General features: G+C 34.3%; 1 protein-coding gene across 2 annotated transcripts in view; it reads left to right on the top strand.

Annotated features, from left to right (window-relative positions):
* SMC4 (structural maintenance of chromosomes 4) overlaps nucleotides 1–25,276 on the top strand; it is a 37,610-nt gene that overhangs the window by 2,880 nt on the left and 9,454 nt on the right. For both annotated transcript variants that reach the window (XM_032261883.1, XM_032261890.1), the window contains exons 4-17: nucleotides 239–430; nucleotides 1,930–2,106; nucleotides 9,763–9,927; nucleotides 10,143–10,270; nucleotides 11,247–11,387; nucleotides 12,154–12,304; nucleotides 14,860–15,024; nucleotides 16,500–16,733; nucleotides 18,104–18,289; nucleotides 19,717–19,878; nucleotides 22,099–22,324; nucleotides 22,420–22,499; nucleotides 23,586–23,738; nucleotides 24,805–24,931. In XM_032261883.1, the coding sequence (XP_032117774.1) occupies nucleotides 239–430; nucleotides 1,930–2,106; nucleotides 9,763–9,927; nucleotides 10,143–10,270; nucleotides 11,247–11,387; nucleotides 12,154–12,304; nucleotides 14,860–15,024; nucleotides 16,500–16,733; nucleotides 18,104–18,289; nucleotides 19,717–19,878; nucleotides 22,099–22,324; nucleotides 22,420–22,499; nucleotides 23,586–23,738; nucleotides 24,805–24,931 (2,287 nt within the window). The remainder of the gene's footprint in view (nucleotides 1–238; nucleotides 431–1,929; nucleotides 2,107–9,762; nucleotides 9,928–10,142; nucleotides 10,271–11,246; nucleotides 11,388–12,153; nucleotides 12,305–14,859; nucleotides 15,025–16,499; nucleotides 16,734–18,103; nucleotides 18,290–19,716; nucleotides 19,879–22,098; nucleotides 22,325–22,419; nucleotides 22,500–23,585; nucleotides 23,739–24,804; nucleotides 24,932–25,276) is intronic.

Below are 25,276 nucleotides of genomic sequence, written 5' to 3'. Positions count from 1 at the left end.
ATTACAATGAGTTTTTTAAAAAGTCTGCGTTAGCATTATAGCTTTCTTATTGAATGTTGAAGCTTGTAAGAGAGAACATGGTATAAGAAAACTCCAGTTGTATGCCTGTGATTAGAAATGACTTTTAAATACTTGTGATTTTACTACAAAAAAACAATCTAACAGTTTAAGTTAAAATCAGTAGTATTAGCATGACCTTATGCCTTTGCGTGTTTTTGGTTTTGTTTTTTTTATGCAGCGCTTTTCCTGTATTATTGGGCCAAATGGCAGTGGCAAATCCAATGTTATTGATTCTATGCTTTTTGTGTTTGGCTATCGAGCACAAAAAATAAGATCTAAAAAACTCTCCGTATTAATACATAATTCTGATGAACACAAGGACATTCAGAGTTGTACAGTAGAAGTTCATTTTCAAAAGATAATTGATAAGGTAAGGGATTTTTACTATTTAGTTACTGGCAAGTTCAAGTAAGGAAAATGGACTTAGATGCATAGTATATTTTATTATTTTTGGCTTAAATTGGTTTTAAGAAATCTGTATGTAATTATAGCACAACGTATTGGTTTCATACTGCTATGACCATATTTTATTTTTGGGGAGTGGTGATGCCTGTTAAAATACTAATTTTTTTAGCTAAAGAAATGAATTACAAATAGTTCATAGTAATCCTTTAAGGAATAAAAGCATTGAACAGTTTTAGGATCCCAGTACAATATAGGCATTATTTTACTGAAAATACTGGGTTCATTTTTAAAGTGATATTTTGGTTGCTTTAAAACAAATCAGCTAAACTTGAAAATGTAGCAGTTGGCTAGTTTTACTGTCTTCATTATTTTAATGTGTTTTAACTTTAATGTTAGTGGCCCCTGAGTACCTGTGATATGAAAGAGCTTTGCCTCAGTTTGACTACTACTGTGATTAAGTCCTTTTGAAATTGGGGAAGGGCAAGCTAATGTTTGTTTTCTAGAAATAGAGACAATAATAGGTAAAGTGTCTAGATTATTTACATAGTTCTGTTGATACTTTTTCTCTTCTGTTTAATAATATGGGAAATTGTTCAGAAATGACTCGAAACTATATGACCATTTTTCTAAAAGTACAGAAAACTACATAATGAAATTGGGAGGTAATTTGGCTTTCGAATTTCGTTTTCCTTTTTTTTTTTTTTTTTAAATATAAAATGCTTTAATTGAACAGAATCATCTATTTTAATTTGGTTTCTTTTGTGCTTTCTATTGTACAAGTTGGATTGGAAAATAGATTGCCAGGAATTTTATTTCATTGCCTATTAATTATATTTGACTTATCTAAATTTTAAAAGCCATTGCTTAAGTATGACAGAACTTTTAAGGGTAGGGGAAAGTGAGTGTTAATATTAAAGTAGATTTGCACTTGATTTTTTAAAAAAATCTGTTCATTTAAAAGAAAATCTGGGGAATTTAGTTATTTCTTTGTGATTCTTTTTACTTTAAATTAATGGCACACTCTTTTCCCTCCCACACAAAAAAACTAAACCGTATCACCCGGTTACTACCTGCCTTTCTTTTTATTTGAATCATTTGAACGGCTGCAGCTTTTTAAATCTGTCAACATGTTAATAATTTGTGTGGGTTTTGGATATGGTGGAAATCTTATCTACCTTAATCAGTCAAATATGTTTTTAGGCTTGTTTAGAGGTGGGTTTTTGTTGTTGGCTGGATGGTTTGGCTTCTTGGTTTTTGTGATCTATGAGAAAGGGCCCAAACAACATGGCAAAGTATCAGTTCTTTGCTAGGCTGGGTTATTACTGAGAACTACTGGCAGTTTATGTGTTCAATCGAAGTTTTTAATCCATAGAATTATTTTCAATATGAAATGAGTAAATTTTGAAGTAGGCCTGTGACTTAATACCAACAGTTGTTTTCTGGCTTTGTTTTTCCTCAAAACAGGAAGGGGATGATTATGAAGTCATTCCTAACAGTAATTTCTATGTATCCAGAACGGCCTACAGAGATAATACTTCTGTCTATCACATAAGTGGAAAGAAAAAGACATTTAAGGATGTTGGAAATCTTCTTCGAAGCCATGGAATTGACTTGGACCATAATAGATTTTTAATTTTACAGGTAAATTTATTAAAGACTTCAGAGATTCTCTTATTCTTGTTACTTTTTTTTTTCTAAAAAGCTAGATTGGATGAATCCTGTGTTTTTGAGGCCTTAAAGTACTGTAGCAGCACATCATGGTTTACATACTACAGTCAAGATGCGAATCATTATTTGCTGCTCTAGAAATTTAAGGAAATTCATTCAAAACTATGTTTTCATCATCAGATGTTCATTTTATGTTTGGATGAACTGACATTCTTGTTCCACTCTAGCAGCACGTAAATATTGGCGTAGTGAAATATATATTAAACACCAATATTACTGTGCTGCTTTAGTGTGACAGGGATATAGCAACTATATCATGCTATATCAATAGCATGTATTTCCCTTTAAGGTAACATTTTAAATGTATAATATTTTAATAGTTGATGCTTTTCCTTTGTTTTTGTTCTTATTCTTATCTCTCCTGTTATATAACCCAAAAAATGAAAAAATCTGTACACTTAGTGTTTGATTTACCTAAGCACCTAATTAATTGAATCTTTGTAACACTTTGAATGGTTAACTGAACATTTACTCAAATTGGCTTTTGTTTTGTTGAAAATGACTTAAACTTGGTGGAGTCATTACTACTGAAAGAAAAATTTTGATATACATTCTTAAGTATCACAGCTGTTAGAGAACAAGTCCTTTTAAAGAGATGTAAATATTAAGTACCTGGTGCCGAGTTTATTTTTATTAGAAACCTATATTCTTTTAAGTAAAAGTATATTCTACCAGCATGGCTTGGTAAGAAAAATCCTGTATCTTTTTTTTCCCTTTCCTCCAAATTCAGAATCTTTCCAAAAAAAAAAAAAAAAAAATCAGGGTAAAACCATGGCTTGTCAAGTTCCTGTTTGATTCGAGGATATCTTCTTTTCCTGTGTTCTATCCAGAATCACCAAAGCATAATAATAAAAGCAAAAAACTGTTTTGTGATGCAGAAATGACTGAAATAAGTAGGGAATTTTGATTTGATACTAAAAGTTTTGTTAGGATGACTGGATGTTCCTAGTAACAAACATAAAACCTTAGCCCCTGTTTTCATTTTAGTCTTTATTCAATTGTTTTTAAAAATTATTACTTTTAGACATTTATAGCACACAAGGTAAATCAATATCATTCTAGGATAACCTTTTTTAGTATCTTTTATTACCAGGCACAGTACATTTGCAATACTTCAGTCTAAACTTACTTAAAATGAATGTTGAGGAAATTAATTGCAGATATATTTCTAAACAAGATTTGCATTTATAGAATGTGGCAGTAAAGCATTTTGTGTATTTTTAAAATCAAATTGAACTGTTTCCTTGTCTTTTATATTCTGGGACTTGGTTTGATTAATTATGGATAAAAAATTATGTCCCTATATAATACTAAATTTGATGATGATACCAATTTGTAGGAAATTATGTTTATCTTGTTTATTCTTCTAAACAACTGTCATCCTAGGATAATCAATGTTTTACATTTATGCAAAGATTCAAGTACACTGCATTTTAACCCTCTTAAGGATAATTTTTTTCTCTGTGCAGCATCTCTGTACATAATTCAGTAATAAAGGAGGCTAATGTAATGTCCCAAGGGAGTAAATAATTTATAAATTGTCAAATTTATATTAAATATATGCTTCTAAAATATATGGGATGCTAAAGCCATTCATCCACATGATAATCGGAACCTTTTTATGTGATCTTTACGATTATTTAAAACATTTCTTCTCAAATAATACCAAGGTAAATGTTCCAAGTTAACAGATTCAGTTTGACTCAATTAAATTTACAGATAAGGACCTTAGGAACTTATCTGTTAGGAAGAAGAAACAGAGACTGGACTAGGGTAGAACTAATAGTGCCCAATTAAAACTTTGAGAGAAAGTGGCAGTGGTTTCTATGTTTAGTCACTTATGAAAATCTCAGACTCTTAACTGGCAATTTAAAGCATTTGAAGGTAAGTAAAAATGTGTTTTTTATTACCTTCTCTCCTACTGGATAACATCTATCTTAAAAACTGATTTGGGAGGCTGAGAAATTGGAAACAACATCATAGTGTCAACATCCAAGACCTAAAGGATTACTTGGAATAAAACGCTATTTGGCCAGTAATAGTGATTAACAGCAAAGGTAATCTAAATTTAGTAAAAGAAAAAATTTATTTTTAAGATTAAAAAGAACCAAATGTTTTTAAATTTTTTCAGTGTTAATATATTGGTTTAGCAAATTTTTCAAGTAGGCATTTTTATTAATTACTTGCATCCATTAAAAATTTCATTAATTGGCCATTCAAATGAATTCCTGTTAAGGGCACTATGCTAAGATGCTATAAATAATATAAAGATGGCTAAACCTTGTTTCTTGTCCTTAAAGACACATGCTTGCCCTCAGAAAGTTTTGGATTATGATTAACCATTGTATTTTTTTATAATTATACATTTCCTTTTGTATATACCTTCTTTGGGAGCCTTTTTCCCATCGTAATAAGTCCATACAATGAGAGTTTTATTAGCTCTGTATAAGAAATTCTTGGTTAACTGTGACTTATAAATTAGGGGTACTTTTGCTCCATTCAAGGTTAGAAGAATGGTTAATGCTTTTACTAAAAAGTTGTATTAATGATTGCTGCCTTAGGAATATTTTTGTAAACTCAAAAGCTACAACTATTAGCACAACTGTAATTTTGTCAAAATTTTCAACTTCATATGCTCTTGTTTTCATATTACAAAATCTAAAGTTTGAAACAAGAACCAGGCTGGGTGTGGTAGCTCACGCCTGTAATCTCAGCACTTTGGGAGGTCCAGCAGGCAGATCAGTTGATCCTAGGAGTTCGAGACCAGCCTAGGCAACATGGTGAAACCCTGCCTATAGAAAATACAAAAATTAGTTGGGTATGGTGACACACACCTATGGTCCCAGCTACTCAAGAGGCTGAAGTGGGAGGACTGCTTAACCCAGGAGGCAGAGGTTGCAGTGAGCCACGATTTTGAGACAGAGTCTTGCTCTATCACCCAGGCTGGAGTGCAGTGGCCTGATCTCAGCTCACTGCAGCCTCTGCCTCCTGGGTTCAAGCAATTCTCCTGCCTCAGCCTCCTGAATAGCTGGGACTACAGGCACACACCACCATGCCTGGCTCTAATTTTTGTATTTTTAGTAGAGATGGGATTTCACCATGTTGGTCAGGCTGATCTCAAACTCCTGACCTTGTGACCCGCCCGCCTCGTCCTCCCAAAGTGCTGGGATTACAGGGGTGAGCCACAGCACCCAGCCTAATAACCAAGGTTTTTTAAAAAATGTAATTTGGAGATACGATTAACCTAGGTCTGAGTTGCTGCCTGGCCATCTCTTCTTTTTTCCAATGTACTTCTCCTAAGCTTGTCTTGTAAACTACTTGGGTTGCAGTCTCTTAGTCTGTAGAAATGAGCCTATACTATAATATCTAAAGAAACTTTTAGTTTTTTCAGTAATACTTCAGTTTTCCAAAGGTGTCTGATTCAGTATCCACAACTGTTGGGGGAGGTGGGGAGCAGGAAAGAAGCTACCTCCAACCAACCAGAAGTAGACATCAAGAAGTTCAACTACTAACAAGTTACTCTTTCTGTTTATGAGCTTATTTTAGAAAGATACTAACCTTGGTGATTTAGTTTCTTGGCCTCTGGTAGCTTACAAAGATCAAATTAGCGTAAAATGTATTAGAGGAAGATAAAGAACAATAATTTGTAGTACAGTATAATAAAAGATGCAGAAAGTAAAAAGATAATCAAAATAAAATAAAAACTTGAAGTCCAGTAATTGTAGGCCATTTAATTTTTGTGCAAATACCCATATTTGCCATAAGATTCATTGAAGCCTTCATCGTAATTGTAAGTAAAAATGAAAGAACAATTGAGGCCTTACTAGGAAAACAAAACTTTGTTATAGCTATGTACTATTTGAGTTTTCTGTAGTTTATGTATGCTAAAATTTGGATTACATTTTAGTGAGGATAAAGGGCATCATAACCTATTCATTCCTCTTAGATATTTAAGCAGTATTTCTGTAAATTAGATTCTCAAAAGAGTGGTAAAACTGGATCATAATATCCTTGTGTGCCACTCAACAAAGTCTTCCACAAATTAGGATTTAAGCCCTTGATATGGTAAATGCACTTTTGAAGCATGTTTGCTATTTTTGTGTGACTCCTAAAAGCCATACTTTATCTCTTCCACAGTTGCTTAATGTCCCTGATACAGCAGGAATGTAATTTAAAATATAGGAAGTTTGTAGTAAATAACAGTGGGGGTGAAAAAGCGTTTAAGACCTTGTTTCATATGCTTTAAGCTATAGCAAGAAGAGATAGTAATGGGAGCATATGAAACTTTGTCAGCATCAGATAATAGTATCATAGTAACTTGAAACATCTTTTGTGTGTAATTGTGCTAATCATGATTTGGGATTTGGATTGAGCCTTGATATGACTTTAAATTCAGGTTGGTATTTAAAAATTTTTTTCTGAAATATATTGAGTTTGTTGCCCTACATTAAAACCATATTCTATAATTTTACACGAGTTCGGTAAGTTTTCTAAAGAAATAAGGGAGAGTCCTTTAGGTGTGGACAGTCATTCCACAGATTACATAAGAGATGGCACAAATGGAAAAAGAAGGAAGAAAGGAAATGGTAGCAAGTGGTAGGGCAGGCAAAGGACCTGAAAAAGCAACAAGAAAAGTCCCAGGTTATCATTGGAATACCACAGTAGTCTTAATAGTCAAAGGACAAGAAAAGGCAGTCTTAAGACTGCATGTTATGTGGGATTTAAGATGGAACTATTTTGCTTTGTAAATATCCTGTCTTGATGTTTTAAAAAAAAAAAAAAAAAAAGCAAAACTGGTCAACTTTATTTAGAGTAAGAGGAAATTATAGCTGTATCTTTCATTTTATTTGGAGAGAGAGGAATAACCAAAAATAAGCAACCATTGTTATTTACCCAAAGCTAAGCTGTTTCTTAATAACTGTACACTGTCTCTTCAATAAGTAATTTGCTAGGAGAAATATGATATTTTTAAGGAATATATATTTTGTCTTTTTTTGTTGAGATGGAGTCTTGCTCACACTGTCACCCAGACTGGAATGCAGTGGTATGTTCTTGGCTCACTGCAGTCTCCACCTCCTGAGTTCAAACTGCCTCAGCCTCCCGAGTAACTGGGATTACAGGTGCCCACCAGCATGCCCAGCTAATTTTTTGTATTTTTAGTAGAGACAGGGTTCCACCATGTTGGCCAGGCTGGTCTCAAACTCCTGACCTCATGATTCACACCTACCTCGGCCTCCCAGAGTGCTGGGATTACAGGCGTGAGCCGCCAAGCCTGGCCAGAAGATTTTTATCGGTGTAAACTGTTACACTGAATCCCAACTTTTAGCTGTCTGAAAAATGTATACTTTTAAATAATACTTTATGGCCATTTGACTCAAATGTAACTTCTCTTGGGATGGTTTTTTATTTTCTTAAGTGTTTACATATTCACCTTGAATAGGGCAGAATATTAGTTGTCAGATATTGTTTGTTACTTGGATTATAAACACTAACCCACAGAAGTTAAACTATCACTTCTAGACTAGGCATGGTGGCTCATGCCCTTTATCCCAGCATTTTGGAAGGTTGAGGCAAAAGGATGGCTTGAGCCCAGGAGCTCAAGACCAGCGTGGGCAACATAGGGGGTCCACCATCTGTACAAAAAATTTTTTGTTAAAGATTAGCTGGGTGTAGTGGTGCGCACCGTAGTCCCAGTTACTTGAGATGCTGATGTAAGCAGACTGCTTGAGCCTGGAAGTTAAGGCTGCAGTGAGCTGAGATTACACCACTGTACTGCAGCCTAGAGAGTGAGACCCTGTCTCAAAAAAATAATAAATGAATGAAAAAACAAACTGCAGTCTCTAGATCAGTGGTTCTCAACTGGCAGTAATTCTGTGCTCCTCCTCATACGATACTCAGCAATGTCTAGAGACAGTTTGGTGCCCAGTTGGTGAAGGTGAGTGATGCTACTAAGGCATCGTATAATGCCCAGCATAGCTCTCCACACAAAGAATATCCAGCCCAAAGTGTCAGTACTGCCACTGTTGTTAAACCCTACGTAGAGACAAACTTTGAATGAGACTCTTGGCTTCCTCAGTGACTAATGTTCATCCTGTTGTAATCTAAAGGTTTGAACATTTTTCCAGGCTTTAATCCTGTCTAAAACTTAAACTATTGCTGCAAACGTTTAGAGAGAACTAACATTTGAAAGCAGAATAAAATATTTCATATAAATATCTACATATTTTCATCTTTATACTGATTCATACATAATGAATGTTATGGAAAATAACTTTTGGGTAACAGTTTTACTTTATATTTGATAATCATTGTGTTAATAGATTGTCAAAAGTATGGAAAAGTGATATATACAAATAAAATTAGGCCTTAACGAGTAGATTTTCAAATAAGCTGTATTATCTTGTGCTCTGTTATTGTCTACTTTTCGTAATTATGTTGAGGCTTTTGGTGAATATAATACTCTCATTAGTAAGTTTTATCCCACATTTTTAAGGCTCACCTGTACTCACTTAGGAAATGAGAATCACTAAGATATTTAAATAGAGAAAAAACAATATACTATTTTTAATGTGTAATTTTTTTGTTGACTTTTTTCATCTTACCTATTTTGCTGAAAATAAGAGGTATATCTTTTTTCACTTGCCTATACCTATTCTTCCATTATAATAGTCTGGAGTAAAAACAGGCTACTTCAATAAAGTAGCAGCATTTGGCCTGAACATATTCAGATACAATCTTCTCTCCACCATAAAACTAAATGGCTGCCTGGCAGTCAGCCTTGATGGTTACTTATTATGAATTTTTTTTTCTCTTCACAGTTAAACTGCATAAATGCAAATATGTAAAGTTAATCTAAGATTTTGATTACAGTTCAAAGTTGTTTTATTAGTGCTTACAAACTAAAAGTTTTCTGATGTCTTATGTACCACTGCCATTAGTTTTCTCTAGTCAAGGTGGTCAGTTTGATTTCTGTTATTACTGTGAGAAATAGGTAATACCCTTTTCTGTTGAAGGCTCTTGTTTTTAGAAAATTAAACATTTAAGTTTTTGACTACCTTTGAAAACCATTACTTGTTAAGGAACTCGTAATGACAAGGTTTAGAGAGGAAGTTAGTAATACTACTTTGGGACAGGGTTCCTAGCATATTTAATCATGCGGGTGTTTTTGAAAATTATTTTGGAACAGGAGCTTCAGTTGTGTCGACAATTGATAATGTTGCCACTATAATAAGATTGCAGATTTAGTGAATGCTTACCTAAATTTTACTTAAAGAAACAAGTTTTATTTATTTATATTGAACATTCTAGATGGGGAAATGAGTGTGTATTACACTTTTATAAGGATTTATCTAAGGGAATATAAATTAATGTTTTGTATCTCCTTATGTAAAATTAAGACTCTTTAAGAATAACATTTTTATTTATACTTTATTAAATCTTTGCACTACTTACTGTATGTTTTCACATGTTTATTACTCTTGGCATTGTTATTTAACTGCTCCTCATCCTCACTTAAGATTGATTTAGCTAAACATATACAGTGAGTATGAAATATAACTTTTTTTAAAGGGTGAAGTTGAACAAATTGCTATGATGAAACCAAAAGGCCAGACTGAACACGATGAGGGTATGCTTGAATATTTAGAAGATATAATTGGTTGTGGACGGCTAAATGAACCTATTAAAGTCTTGTGTCGGAGAGTTGAAATATTAAATGAACACAGAGGAGAGAAGGTGAATCTTCTGTAGACTTTGATTGTAAATCAGTGTTTGATTTATGATTTGACAAATTATACTAAGATACTCATATATCTTATATTCAAAGTATGTACTAACATTTAAGATGAACATTCTCCTTGTTAATTGTTTTTATCTAATGATGGCATATTTTAAGTTCATATTGTGCATATGAAGTGTGTGCTCAGACTTTAAACTTTTAATTTCTATAGTTAAACAGGGTAAAGATGGTGGAAAAGGAAAAGGATGCCTTAGAAGGAGAGAAAAATATAGCTATCGAGTTTCTTACCTTGGAAAATGAAATATTTAGGAAAAAGAATCATGTTTGTCAATATTATATGTAAGTGCCTTAATTTATCAGTTTTTAACCATTGAGTCAAAGCCCTTCTCTTTTCCTAAAGAAACATGAAGACTGAAGTGAAAAAAATCTCTAAACATTGTTTTATGTGACTGGACATGGTAGTTTATGCCTGTAATTCCATTACTTTGGGAGGCAAGGGTAGGAGGATCACTTGAGGCCAGGAGTTCAAGACCAGCCTGGGCAATATAGCAAGACCCTATCTCTACAAAAAAAATTATGTGGTAAATTTATCACATGTGAGGGCAATCTGACTGCGATATCTGTCACCCCATTGATCACTAGGGTTGAATTTATTAAATTGGGCTTATTTATCCGTTCATTGAAGTTGACTTTTTAGTATCCTACATTAAGTTGAAAGGTGGGTTCGCGGGTATTACTATAGTTAGTATTTTTACATCTGTACTTTTAAAAATTCATGTAATAGCACAGATCTGAATTTTTTTTCCACTTACAATGAACTTTTTTGAGACAGGTCTTGCCCTGTCACCCAGGGTAGAGTACAGTATGCGATCACAGCTCACTGCAGTCTCAACCTTTCTGACTCAGTTGATCCTCCCACCTCCACTTCATGAGTGGCTGGGACTATAGGGCATACAACACCTGGCTTATTATTATTGTTGCTGGGTTTTTGTTTTTCTTTTTTTTTTGGTAGAGATGGGGTTTCGCCATTTTGCCCAAGCTGGTCTCAAACTCCTGGGTTCAGGCAGTCTGCCTGCCTCAGCCTCCTAAAGTGCTGGGATTACAGGTGGCAGCCACGGCATTGGTGGAGTGAAACCTATTTTTGTTCCTAAATTCTAGCGTTGACCCAGGGGATTTTATCCTCCATAGCCTAGGTAGTCACATATTGACTGTAGTTAATAATATTTTAGAAACAGCTAATTTTACTAAAATTGTTACACGGTTTTAGAAATGGCATTTTAGGAGCTTCAATTACTTTTTGTTTTCCTCCCTCTAGTTATGATTTGCAGAAACGAATTGCTGAAATGGAAACTCAAAAGGAAAAAATTCATGAAGACACCAGAGAAATTAATGAGAAGAGCAATATACTATCAAATGAAATGAAAGCTAAGAATAAAGATGTAAAAGATACAGAAAAGTAATAATATTTTGGAAAGTACTAAAAGTATTTAGATTTAGTTAATTTTATTACGCGTGTATTTATATATAAACTTATTGCCAACACATGAGTGTAAGATGTTTGCCAGCATATCAAGTGCTGGCCCCCTTGCTGGGGATGGGAAAGAAACTTGCCTTGCATCCAGTTCATTATTACAGATCAAATGCCCAACTCTGAAGTCTTAGAACTATGGGGATGCTACCCCCTAGTGGTGTAGCACAGTAACAAACTATAAAAATAGCATTTGACTTGACAGGATAATCTTTTAATAATCCACAAATCTGATAGAGGGGTAGGATTTGGGTGTTTCTAGATCGATTTTTAAGGATTTTATCATGTCCCTACTTTATGCCATTTTTCAATGATACTAGTATCTAATTATTTTAAAGAATAAAAAATTTGTATACTAAGTTTATTGTATAGTAACTTGGAAGTATATTCATAAAAGTTTTAAAAAAAATTTTCTGTGGTAAGATTTTTATATACCTAGACATTGTGGTCACTAGAAAATGTGGTATTTTCCCTCCAACTTAGAAGGGCAAAATAGCTCTCATCATGACAAATATAGGCACTTCTTCAACTGTGGGGAGAGGGATCATCTTGGAATAGGGAAGCTTAGGATCCTGCCTTATTAAGAGCTTGGACATATTTATAGAGGAAGTGTTACAGGTAGGAAATATAACATGGCTTTAAAATATCTGAACATTCAAAATAATGACTAATAATAATATACTTGCTTTGCTAGGAAACTGAATAAAATTACAAAATTTATTGAGGAGAATAAAGAAAAATTTACGCAGCTAGATTTGGAAGATGTTCAAGTTGGAGAAAAATTAAAACATGCAAAGAGTAAAGCCAAAAAACTGGAGAAGCAACTTCAAAAAGATAAAGAAAAGGTAGGTGTTAGGAAAAAAAGTCTTAAAATTTGATGTATGAATATCATATCTCGTTTTCATAGATGTGTTTGCCCCTTATTGTGTAAGAGAATGAATTAATATTCTAAATGTTAGATTTGTCTCTCAACATGATTCTACCCCACCAAGGGAAATCTTGCTTTCATTGACTTTGTTTTGCAGGAGGTTTTTTGCTTGGTTTTGGAGTTTTATAGAGATGGGGTCTCAGTATGTTTTCCAGGCTAGAGTGCAATGATATGATTGTAGTCTTGAATGCCTGGGTTTAAGCAATCCTCCTACCTCAGCCTCCCAAAGTAACTTGGACTACAGGTGTCAGCCATTGCTCCCAGGTCGACTTTGAGTTTTATTATAATAAAACTCAAGTTTAAAATAACAATAATATATGTTATTAGGAAAACATTTACCAAATCAGCAATTCCATTTTGGTGTTAATTTTGATTTTCTTTTTCAAGTAGTTTTTAGAGATCTTTAGATGAGGTATCACAGACTTAAAAATATTGCCTGTCTTCTACAAAAACTAAGCTAACAGGATCAGAACAGGACTTTTCCCTTAAGAATTACCGATGTTGGCCTTTTAGCTGGAACCGTCGTCTTCCAGCAATTCGCCAAAATGACAAACAGAAAGGGAAAGAGGAGAGGCACCCAATATATGTTTTCTAGGCATTTTAGAAAACATGGAGTTGTTCCTTTGGCCACACATATGTGAATCTATAAGAAAGGTGATATTGTAGACATGGTAACAGTTGTTACCATGGCAAAACTGGAAGCGTCTACAATGTTACTCAGCATGCTTTTGGCATTGTTGTAAACAAACAAGTTGGGGCAAGATTCTTGCCAAGAGAGTTAATGTGCATATTGAGTACATTAAGCACTCCCGAGATAGCTTCCTGAAACTCGTGAAGGAAAATGATGAGAAAAAGAAAGAAGCCAATGAAAAAGGTACCTGGGTTCAGCTGAAGTGCCAGCCTGCTCCACCCAGAGAAACACACTTAATGAGAACCAATGGGAAGGAGCCTGAGTTGCTGGAATCTATTCCGCATGTGTTCATGGCATAATAGGTGTTAAAAAAAAAAAAAAAAAAAAAAAACCTCTAGACTGTTTAAAACAAACACACACACACACACCCCACCCCCACCCCCGCAAAACCAAAGTTGGCCAGGCATAATGACTTACACCTGTGTTCCTGGTGTTTTGGGAGGCCAAGGTTGGAGAATTGCTAGATGCCAGGAGTTTAAGACCACCTAGGTAAGATAATAAGATCCCGTCTTTACAAAAAGATTAAAAATTAGTCAGGTGTAATCTATTCCTCATGCGTTCATGGCATAATAGGTGTTTAAAAAAAAAGACCTCTCGACTGTTAAAAACACACACACACAATCACAAAACCAATGTTGGCCAGGCATAATGGCTTACACCTGTGTTCCTGGTGCTTTAGGAGGCCATGGTTGGAAAATTGCTTGATACCAAGAGTTTAAGCCCACCTGGGTAATATAATAAGATCCTGTCTCTACAAAAATATTAAAAATTAGCCAGATGTGGTAGACTATGCCTATAAGTCCTTCCTAGTCAGGAGACTGAAGCAGCAGCATCCTTTGAGTTCAAGGTTGCAGTGAACAGTGATCAAGCCACTACATCCAGCCTGGGTGACAAAGTGAGACTCTGTATCTTAAAAAAAAGGAGAGATAGGAAAACTCATAATTTGGAGTCTCTTAAGCCATGTTCATGTTCATAGCTCTATCATATATAAATAGGTAGGACACCTTAATCTCAGCCCCTCAAAAAAAAGCTTTGTTCCATATGGTTGCAGAATAATTACAGATTAGGCTCTGCTTTACACTATAAGCATTTTCGAAATGTATTTCTTCACAAAATACTTTCTGCTTAGCACAGCTGATAAATATGTTGTCGGTGTTTAAGGAAATAGCATTTTGGGAATTGTTGAACTTCACTGAAACTAGATGCTCAGAGTAAAGAAAATAACAAGGTGCTTTGGGGGTAACCCCCGAATTGGGCAGACTTAGCTAAGTGTAACTGTTACAGAGTCATTAGCCTTTGGGCATAGAATGTGATTATTATCAGAAGATGTTAATGGAATAAAATACTAGCCCTACATGGTGACTCTGGAAGAGTAAAGTTGTGAACGATTTTAGGATTGGGGAGATGGTAAATATAATTTGTGGTAAGTTGTGATATACCAGGAAGGATAGTTTAGAAAATTCTGTGTAGTCATATTTATAGCTAAAGAAGAACAATTACAACCTGAAATCAGGAGAGAAGGATGACAGACCTAAGGCCCTGCCAGAGAGAATTTTCCTCTATAAGAAATTAGGTGTTTTTAGAAGTAATTTTACCATTAGATTGAGAGAATATAGAAATTATAGTAAATGGCTGGGAAAATACATTAAAGTTAGCCAATTTAACTCTGATTATAAAGAAAACGACTAGAGGTCCCTGAGAAATGCCTTTGAATAAGTTAATATTGATAGTATTGGGTAGCATAAAGCTGTAGGCTCCTATAACTTGTTTTTTAATCTCAGGTTGAAGAATTTAAAAGTATACCTGCCAAGAGTAAAAATATCATAAATGAAACAACAACAAGAAACAATGCCCTTGAGAAGGAAAAAGAAAAAGAAGAAAAAAGATTAAAGGAAGTTATGGATAGCCTTAAACAGGAAACACAAGGGCTTCAGAAAGAAAAAGAAGTAAGATTATTTTTATTAATCAGTGTTTGTTTTGGTGGCCTTTTTATTTTTAACTTAAAGATTATTTTTGGCTGAATGCCATGGCTCATGGCTATAATCCCAGCATTTTGAGAAGCTGAGGCAGGTGGATCACAAAGACAGGAGTTCAAAAACAGCCTGGCCAAGATGGTGAAACCCGTTCTCTACTAAAAATAAAAAATTAGCCGGGCGTGGTGGCAGGCGCCTGTAATCCCAGCTACTCGGGAGGCTGAGGCAGAGAATCACTTGAACCCAGGAGGCAGAGGTTGCAGTGAGCCAAGATCGTGCCACCGCACTCCAGCTTGGGTGACAGGGCAAGACTCTGTCTCAAAAAAAGATTATTTTTTCAAAAATACTGAAATCTGAACTGGTAAGTTTAAACTTTTAATACCCAACATTCCTAAAACTAGTCAACCTAGACTTAGACTACTCTTTTAGTTCCTGCTGTCCTGTTTTTTTTTTAAATAAAGTTAATGAGAATTTGTAGTAGTAGTAGCAGATGATGTGATGTCAAATACAGTACCTTGATTATTATATATGCCACTCCTAAGCAAGTTGAATCAGCATCCTGTTTTGTTGCCAACTGTGAAAGTGTAAAGCTTCTATAGCTCTTGTGTGTTAAAAGCTGTGGCTCTTGTTTCAGTTTGTGGTTCAAAGCCTAGCTCAATCACTTACTGTCTCTGTTCTTGTGCTGATTGTTATGTCTCCAAGTCATCTTCCTTAAAATGAGGGAGAATATATCTACTTTGTGAAAATAAAGAATAAATATAGAAGTACCAAGAAAGAAAATGTTAGCTATAATCTTAGCACTTTATTCATAAAACAAGAGAGTGTGAAGTTGTCAGATTCATATGTATTATCATCCCAACAAGAGTAAAGTATAAAATTAGCTATCTTTGTTTATATGTACCACAGCATTTTGACAGTGCTGAGCATGTTAAATACATGCTTGAATGGATAATAGCAGTTGACTGCATTAAAAAGTCATGGACTTTTAAATAGAGTCTGCTTTGGAGTATGGACATGTTCTAATGTCATACTAGAAAACTTTACAAGTAGAATACCTGTGTGATAAAGTAGCAATGGATAATGCAGTAGTTTTCATGATGGAACACTTTATGGTTAGTGGATTTTCACTGTTTGTTCACTTAATATATATTGAATATACATGTGCCCTGCACCCCATGTTAATGACAAAACTAGGCCTTAAATGTCTTCATTCCTCAGCATAATCATCTACCTCACGAAGCTCTTGTGAACTCAATTGGGAAGAGACTGTATAGTGAATATTGACAAGTAGGCAAAAACTAAATCTAGTCCACTTGTAAGACTTTTTATATCTATATACTATGCTTGTAGAATCTCCTTTCTTAAATTGAACATAAAATATGGTTTTATTTCAGTTTAGGTTTGAAAGTACATATCTGTCCAGATTTAATGAACTCATATTTTAACAGAGTCGAGAGAAAGAACTTATGGGTTTCAGCAAATCAGTAAATGAAGCACGTTCAAAGATGGATGTAGCCCAATCAGAACTTGATATCTATCTCAGTCGTCATAATACTGCAGTGTCTCAATTAACTAAAGCCAAGGAAGCTCTAATTGCAGCTTCTGAGACTCTCAAAGAAAGGAAAGCTGCAATCAGAGATATAGAAGGAAAACTCCCTCAAACTGAACAAGAATTAAAGGAGGTAAGTCTTTGCTTCTCTATTGCATCAGAACATCATTTGTCAGCTTCAGTTTTATACATTTGTTGTTTTTAATCTCAACATCTAAGGTGACTAGTCATAGATAAATTTTCTTTGTTTTGTATAATCTCAAAAGAATGAAGTCAGCATTTCAGTATTCCGTATGTGAATTGAGAGTATCAAGAAACTAACTATATTCTCCCCAGAAGCATTATACAGTAAATCACCCTCACCACCCCACTGTGGAAATCATTTAAACAAAAGAAAGTTTGTGTTTCTTTAAATCTTAAGTATAGACAGTTTATTTAAAGATAAATAAAAAACATAAGTGTGTATATACTTATACAAACTATCTTAGTATGTTTTTGGTTTTGAATTTATGGATGTAGTTTCTTTACTGGCATTCCAAAATGTTATAAACTAACCAAGATATGTAGCTTAGCTCATCAGTGCCCGTCCCCCATCCTTGAGTGAATTAGATGTTTAAGGAATTTCATAAACTTTAAAATACTCTCCAAAGCCTCAGTAGGCAAGGTGGCAATAAAAAAAATTCTGTTTGAAGTGAAATTGTACTGAAAATAAATGAGTCTTTTTTCATTTTAGTAAATGCATGCCATTTGGTCATCAGGGAATTTCATGACCATGTAGAATTCAAATGTAAATTAAGTTAGATCCAGTGACTACTTCTATCTTCCTGGTGACTCAGTTTCTTTTGGGATGAATTTTGTCAGTAACTTGGTTTAAACTTTATCCCAGTGCAGTGAGTAAGAGAAATAATTTAAATCTAGTAGATGGAGGAGAATACCAGTTAGAAAAGATGGCTGCTGCTAAGTTGAAGATTGAGAAACTGAGAGGTTGTGTTTATGTGTGCATGTGTGTGGTTCCTCTCTTCTTGGGGGCCTGGCACTTTTGTATAGCAATAGGACTATCCAGTCATCTTTCTCCCCCATTATTTAGCTAAAATCAAAGCACAGCATAACCATAGTCCTGCCCAGTCATTCATACCTTGGATCCTCTTTCGACGTCTGCTTTTAAAGGGCAGAGCTTAAGAATTAAGGCACACTTATATATAACTATGTAGTGTCAAACTGGGATTTCCACAGCCCCAGCTCTACTTTATCAGGATGAACTGCTCCTGGAACAATATTACATTTATGTTTTCTTTTATTGTCCCAAGTAATTTATGCCTCTTTTAAACCCATCCCTATTTTCCACAACCAAACCACAATTCCAGTATAGCTGCTCAGTTTCTGTTCAAGTTTTTATTGTTAGTCGTTCTTTTCTTTCTTGTTATTAAAGCATTACAACTAACTCAGTGCTATGATTGGTCATATTTAGGAGTTAACACTTGTGAATTTTATTTTCACTTTTAGAAAGAAAAAGAACTTCAAAAACTTACACAAGAAGAAATAAACTTTAAAAGTTTGGTTCATGATCTCTTCCAAAAAGTTGAAGAAGCAAAGAGCTCATTAGCAATGAATCGAAGTAGGGGGAAAGTCCTTGATGCAATAATTCAAGAAAAAAAATCTGGCAGGATTCCAGGAATATATGGAAGATTGGTAAAGTCGATTTTGGGGGGGCATGGCTGTAGATTTTTTTTAAGCAAGTGTAACTTATTTTTTTGCCTTGACTTAAACAACTGTATTTCAAGTATCACTCACTATATATAAAATAACATTCATTTTGTTTTCAGGCACATTTATTTTTAAACATTTTGCTCTTACAGTTTTTTGTTTACTTAGCTTTAGATAAATACAATTATTTCATACATATCCAGAAAAATATTAGTAATGACACACAAACTTAAAACCACTTTATCCTTTTTTTTAAAAATGAGAATTTAGCCTGTCACAATGATGTGTGCCTGTAGTTCCAGCTGTTGGGTAGGCTGAGGCAGAAGGATCACTTGAGCCTTGGAGTTCAAGTCCATCCCGGGCTCCTTCAAGACTGTTTTTTAAAAAATGAAAATTAAAAAAAAAAAATAAGAATTTGATATATTTGGGGTTTCATAACATTTTACTAAGGTTTTGGCTTGCATTTAGGGATGTAACAAGGGATAATCTAAAAATCCAAGACCAGCAATAGTGAGGACCATTACTGCTCCTGAGCCATGAGGGAAGCGAGTTGTGTTCCAGAGGAAATGGGGAAAATAGATACCTTAACCCCACCCATTTTCTGTCCTCCAGTCTTAGCTGAAACCTCACATTGGCTGAAGCTGGAGAGTCAAAGGAGCCAGTTTATGCAGTCCTTAAATCAGGCTTTTAGAGAAGGGAACAGAGTGATTCAGAGGGCAAATAAAAAATTACCCAACATGATTGCTTCTACATCTTGTATCAAGAGAGTTCCACCTTATTTTCTTGAGGATAAACACAGTTGGATCCTATTCATTTGCTCTCAAAGAAAGCCCAAACCGGTGAATGTTGCTAGATAGCTATGTAATAGATTGATAAACAGATAAATGTGTTGCATCGGGATTTACATAATTTTAGATGCTTTTCAATAATTAAGTTTTCTGAGTTTTTCTGCTTGCTGTCCATTTAGGTTTCACAGCTTCACATTGTTTTCATAAAATGAAAACATTTTTTTATTTTTATTTTTTGTTTGTTTTGTTTTTTCTGTTTTGTTTTTGGTTTTGAGACGGAGTTTCACTCGTTACCCAGGCTGGAGTGCAATGGCACGATCTCGGCTCACCACAACCTCCGCCTCCTGGGTTCAGGCAATTCTCCTGCCTCAGCCTCCTGAGTAGCTGGGATTACAGGCATGTGCCACCATGCCCAGCTAGGAAAACAGTTTTTTCATTTTGTGCTCATTAGAAATTGAAGCTTCATATTCATAAACTTCTACATATTTTGTTGTGTACTCTTTTGTGCCCTTTAAAACCATGTATACATAGTTTTTCAATTAAAAGAACTTTTTAAAACTTGATGAATGAAATGGTCCTGTGCTTTTTGCCTAACTCTTTTTTCCCCCTCCTCTTAATTATTAGGGGGATTTAGGAGCCATTGATGAAAAATATGATGTGGCTATATCATCCTGTTGTCATGCATTAGACTACATTGTTGTTGATTCTATTGATACAGCTCAAGAATGCGTAAACTTCCTTAAAAGACAAAACATTGGAGTTGCAACCTTCATAGGTTTAGATAAGGTAGGTATTCCTAATAATCTACCTGTAATTGAATTTTTAAGTGCTAAGTGGTTTTTTCTTTCTGGATTCTAGCTTTTTCTTAATGGTTACTCAGCGAACACCTAATGGGTTTTTAGGATTATTTTATGTTCTGGGGTTATATGATTACAAAAAATTGTTTGACATATTACAGTGTCTCCACTAAAGGAATATACATTCCAGAGTTAAAAGGAAAACCTTTATTGAGATAATTTACCTCCAATAAAATTTAACATTTTAGGCTAGGTGCAGTGGCTTATGCCTGTAATCCTAGCACTTTGGGAGGCCAAGGTGGGCAGATCACCTGAGGTCAGGCGTTTGAGACCAGCCTGGCCAACATGGCAAAACCCCATCTCTACTAAAAATACAAAAATTAGCCAGGCATGGTGGCAGGCACCTGTAATCTCAGCTACTCAGGAGGCTGAGGCAGGAGAATTGCTTAAACCTGTGTGGAGGTTGCAGTGAACCTAGATTATGCCACTGAGCTCCAGTCTGGGCGACAGACTCAAAAAACAATCATTTTAAAGTATACAGTTCAGTGGGTTTTAGTATATTCACAATGTTGTTCACCTATAACCACTATCTGATTCCAGGATATTTTTATCACTCCCAGAAAGAAACCCCATAGACAGTATCAGTCACTCCCTACACGCCTTCCCCCACCAAACACTAATCTACTTTTTTGTCTCTATAGATTTAGCTACATATAAATGGAATCGTACAATATGTGGCCTTTTTATACAGCTACATTTACTTAGCAGGTTTTCAGGTTCATCTGTGTTGTAGCACATATCAGTACTCATTCCCTTTTATTGCCAAATGGTATTCTGTTTGACGGGTATGCATCATTTTGTATAACCATTTTTCAGTTGATGGATGTTAGTGTTTTCACTTTTTGGCTGCTTTGGCAATACTTCTGTTAGGAACATTTGTGTACAGGTTTTTGAGTGAACATGTATTTGAATTCTCTTGGGTATGTACCTAGGGTAGAACTGCTGGGTCATATGGAAAGAGTAGTAGTTTCCATGTAATTCTATGTTTAACTTTCTGAAGAACTGTCAAGACTCCATAGTGGCTGTACCATTTCCCACAAACATGTGTAAGGGTTCCATTTCTTTACATCCTTGTTAACACTTGTTATGGTATATCTTTTTTGTTATAGTCATCTTAGTGAATATGAAGTGTATCTCATGGTTTTGATTGGGATTTTCCTCATGACTTATGATAGTAAAAGTCTTTTCATGTGCTTGGCCATTTGTTTATCTTCCTTGGAGACATATCTTTTCAAATCCTTTGCCCGTTTTTTAATTGGTTTCTCTTTTCTTTATTGTTGAGTTGTAGGATTTGTTTGTTCTGAATACAAGTCTCTTGTGAGATACGATTTACAGATATTTTAACCCATTCCTTGGATTGTATTTACACTTTCTTGATGGTATCCTTTGAGGCACAAAAGTTTTTAATTTTGATAAATTTCAATTTATCCTTTTTTCCTTTGGTTGCTTGTGTTTGGGGTATCATATCTAAGAAACTACTGCCTAAGCTAAGATCACAGTGATTTACTAAGAGTTTTATATAGTTTTAGCTTTATATTTAGGTTTTAATCTATTTTGAGTTAATTTTTTTATGTGATACAAAGTAGGGATCCAACTACTCTTTCCATGTGGCTATCCAGTTATTTCAGCACCATTTGTTGGAAAGATTTTGCTTTACTCTGTTGAATTTTCTTGGCATCCTTATTGAAACCACCCAACCATTAATGTAAAGGTTTATTTCTGGGTTTTCAGCTGTATTACTTGTGCTGGTATAGCATACTGTCTTGATTATTGTAGCACTATAATAAGTTTTGAAAACAGGAAGCCTGAGTCCTCTAATTTTGTTCTTTATCGTATTGGCTGTTCTGGGTCCCTGGAATTTGTATATATGAATTTTAAGATCCAAATGGTCAATTAGTGCCACAAAAAAAGGGGATGTGTAATTGGGATTTTGATACAGGTTGTATTGAATCTGCAGATCCGTTTAGATGATATTGCCATCTTAATAATATTAAATCTTTAGATACACAAACATGGGATGTCTTCCATTTATTTAGGTCTAATTTTGTAACTTTTGTGTACAATTCTTGTTTCTTTTGTTAAATTATTCCTATGGTTTGTTTTTTGTTTTTGTTTTTGTTTTTGTTTTTTTTTTTACTTTTACTTTTAGATGGCTGTATGGGCAAAAAAAATGACCGAAATTCAGACTCCTGAAAATACTTCTCGTTTATTTGATTTAGTAAAAGTAAAAGATGACAAAATTCGCCAAGCTTTTTATTTTGCTTTACGAGATACCTTAGTAGCTGACAACTTGGATCAAGCCACAAGAGTAGCGTATCAAAAAGATAGAAGATGGAGAGTGGTAACTTTACAGGGACAAATCATAGAACAGTCAGGTAATAGTGTTGTTGTTTTTTTTTCTCCCAGCATTGACTTCATTTAATCTTGTTGGGGAGACATCTAAAGCTGACTTCTCTCCCCTGTTTTCCAGGTACAATGACTGGTGGTGGAAGCAAAGTAATGAAAGGAAGAATGGGTTCCTCACTTGTCATTGAAATCTCTGAAGAAGAGGTCAGCATATCTAAAATTGTAGTCAGACTTTTCTTTTAAAAAAAAATAGCTTTACTGAGATGTATACATACTACAAAATTTGGCCATTTTAAGTATGGTGTACTAAAATTATAGAAAATTCAATCTATTAAAGTTTACTAGGAATTTTTCATGTAAAGCCATTTAATTTAAAGTTCTATAAAACAAAATATTAAATTAGAAAATATACACTGAAAATATATTTTTTAATTAGTACATTTGGATCATATGGATATTCCATAATTGTTTCTGATTTACATTTAATGTATTGGGTTTTTTTTTCTTTTTTGCATTATTGCTATATTACATAATTTAGTTCAGAAAATTCTTTATAATTATAGCAAAGACTTCTTGATGCACATCTCAACTTAAAGTATTTTATACTTTTTTCCTCCTCAAAAACATGTTCTTAGATGTCCTGAATACCTTTTTCCAAAGTATTGTACTTAATTTCCCCCTTCCCATATTTTGAAAATATGAGTTTATATCCTTCCACTCAAGTATTTGAATGCTCTGCCTTCACTGAAATAATAGGTGACTGTACAAGACTTAGTTACCTTTCCAACTGATTATTTGATCAAGAAATTACTTGGTCATCTCCTGAACTTTTGATTGGAATTAGAACTGGGTGGTTTGATTTTTGTTCTAGTCTTTAAGATTAGAAGTTTTAGGCCAGGCATGGTGGCTAACGCCTGTAATTCCAGCACTTTGGGAGGCCGAGGTGGTTCGATCACAAGATCAGGAGTTCAAGACCAGCCTGGCCAACATAGTGAAACCCCGTCTCTACTAAAAACAAATTAGCCCGTGTGGTGGCACGTACCTGTAGTGTCAGCTACTCAGGAGGCTGAGGCAGGAGGATCGCTTGGACCCAGAAGGCAGAGGTTGCAGTGAGTTGAGTCTGTGCCATTGCATTCTAGCCTGGGAAACTGAGTGAGACTCTGTCGCTCAAAAAAAAAAAAAAAAAAAAAAAAGAAAAGAAAAGAAAAAAAGATCAGAAGTTTTAGTTTTCTTTGTAAGTTGACTTTCCTGTCAATCTGAAATGGCTCTTAGGGAAAACTTTCTTTGTAGGTAAACAAAATGGAATCACAGTTGCAAAACGACTCTAAGAAAGCAATGCAAATCCAAGAACAGAAAGTACAACTTGAAGAAAGAGTAGTTAAGTTACGGCATAGTGAACGAGAAATGAGGAACACACTAGAAAAATTTACTGCAAGCATCCAGGTGCGTGCGTGCGTGCATGCGTGTGTGTGTATATTAACTGAAAACTGTTGGGATTCAATAGGAATTTATCAGAACCATTTTGGTATTTGCTTACAATTTATAATATATATAAGGGAGGGAGGGAGAAGGATCTGTAGGCAGATCTAACTCTTGTTGATCTTATTTCCCTGAGTACTAACTGATTGATAATGCCCTGTCACAATGTTGCTCCAGACACAGCTATTCCTGTTTTCCATTTTAACTCCATAGAAACATGACTTGCCTTAACAACGATATGACCCTTTATTTTTAATCTTTTCAAAGTGGAATATTTTCTTAATTACGAAAAAGCTATGCATGCCCACTGTTTTTTTTAATAAGTTTTCAGAAAATACCCAGATGATCATCACCTTCAGTTTTGATGTATGTTCTTCAACTTTTCTAATATCTAGTTTGCATTTGTAATATATATATGTGGTAGATATATGTATATATATAAAGTATGCATATGGCTTTTTTAATGTCATATTAACTTTTTTTTAATAAATTACAGTTTTCTTTCCAAGCCAGTATAAATTTACTTTGTTCTTAATTGCTTTAGAACATTTTATTTGTACCACAATTTGACAGAGGTTTTTCTGTATTATTATGTACATGGCTGTGTTAAAAAAAAATCCTTGGGGGTAACATTCATTCAGTTATTTCCTTAGATTTCAAAAATTACAGGTATCACACCATATGTGTACAATGTTTAAGGCATTTGTTACATAATGCCAGATTATTTTCAAAAAAGGTTATAAGTCATGCACCACTAAGAGCATATTCAAATAATTATTTTTCTGAGTCTTTGAACACTAGTGGTCTAAATAAGTTTGCTTCCTTGTAAACAGAAATGTGGCATTCCAACTTGTCTTTATAATTTTGTGTTTGTTGGCCATTTTCATTTTTTGTATCAATGGTGCATGTCTTTTGCCCTTTTCCTATTGGTGTTTCTTTTTCTTGAAGATTTTAAGTGCCCTTTTTAAAATTCACAATGTTTAAAGCAAATGTTAAAATATTGACCTCAAATGTTAAAACTCCTCTCTAGCGTTTAATAGAGCAAGAAGAATATTTGAATGTCCAAGTTAAGGAACTTGAAGCCAATGTACTTGCTACAGCCCCTGACAAAAAAAAGCAGAAATTGTTAGAAGAAAACGTTAATGCTTTCAAAACAGGTATGTTTAAAGATAGACTTTTTTTTTTTTTTTTTTTTTTTGGTCAAAAACAGCTTTTTAAAGCTTGCAATATTTAAGTAGCAGAAGCTAAGTATATTCAAGTCATTGCACTAAATATTATGGTTTTTAATACTAAAAAGTAAGTGCTATTAGTCTCATTTGACAAATAAGGAAATTGAGGCACAGAGGTTTTTGTTTTTGTTTTTAAATATAATTTGCCTAAGGTCACACAGCACGTGGTAGTATAGAAGCAGGTGTTACAGTCTGATTTTTAATTTCACACTTTTTATACCTTGTCCCTAATCTTTCCAAAACCCCTTCAAGATAGTAGTTACAGATTTAGAA

Source organism: Sapajus apella, unplaced genomic scaffold (assembly GCF_009761245.1).
Source record: "Sapajus apella isolate SASKATOON/1434 unplaced genomic scaffold, GSC_monkey_1.0 scaffold4, whole genome shotgun sequence".
Taxonomy (NCBI): domain Eukaryota; kingdom Metazoa; phylum Chordata; class Mammalia; order Primates; family Cebidae; genus Sapajus; species Sapajus apella.
The sequence above is the reverse complement of the archived record's forward strand: the minus strand, read 5'-3'. Positions and strand labels throughout refer to the sequence as shown.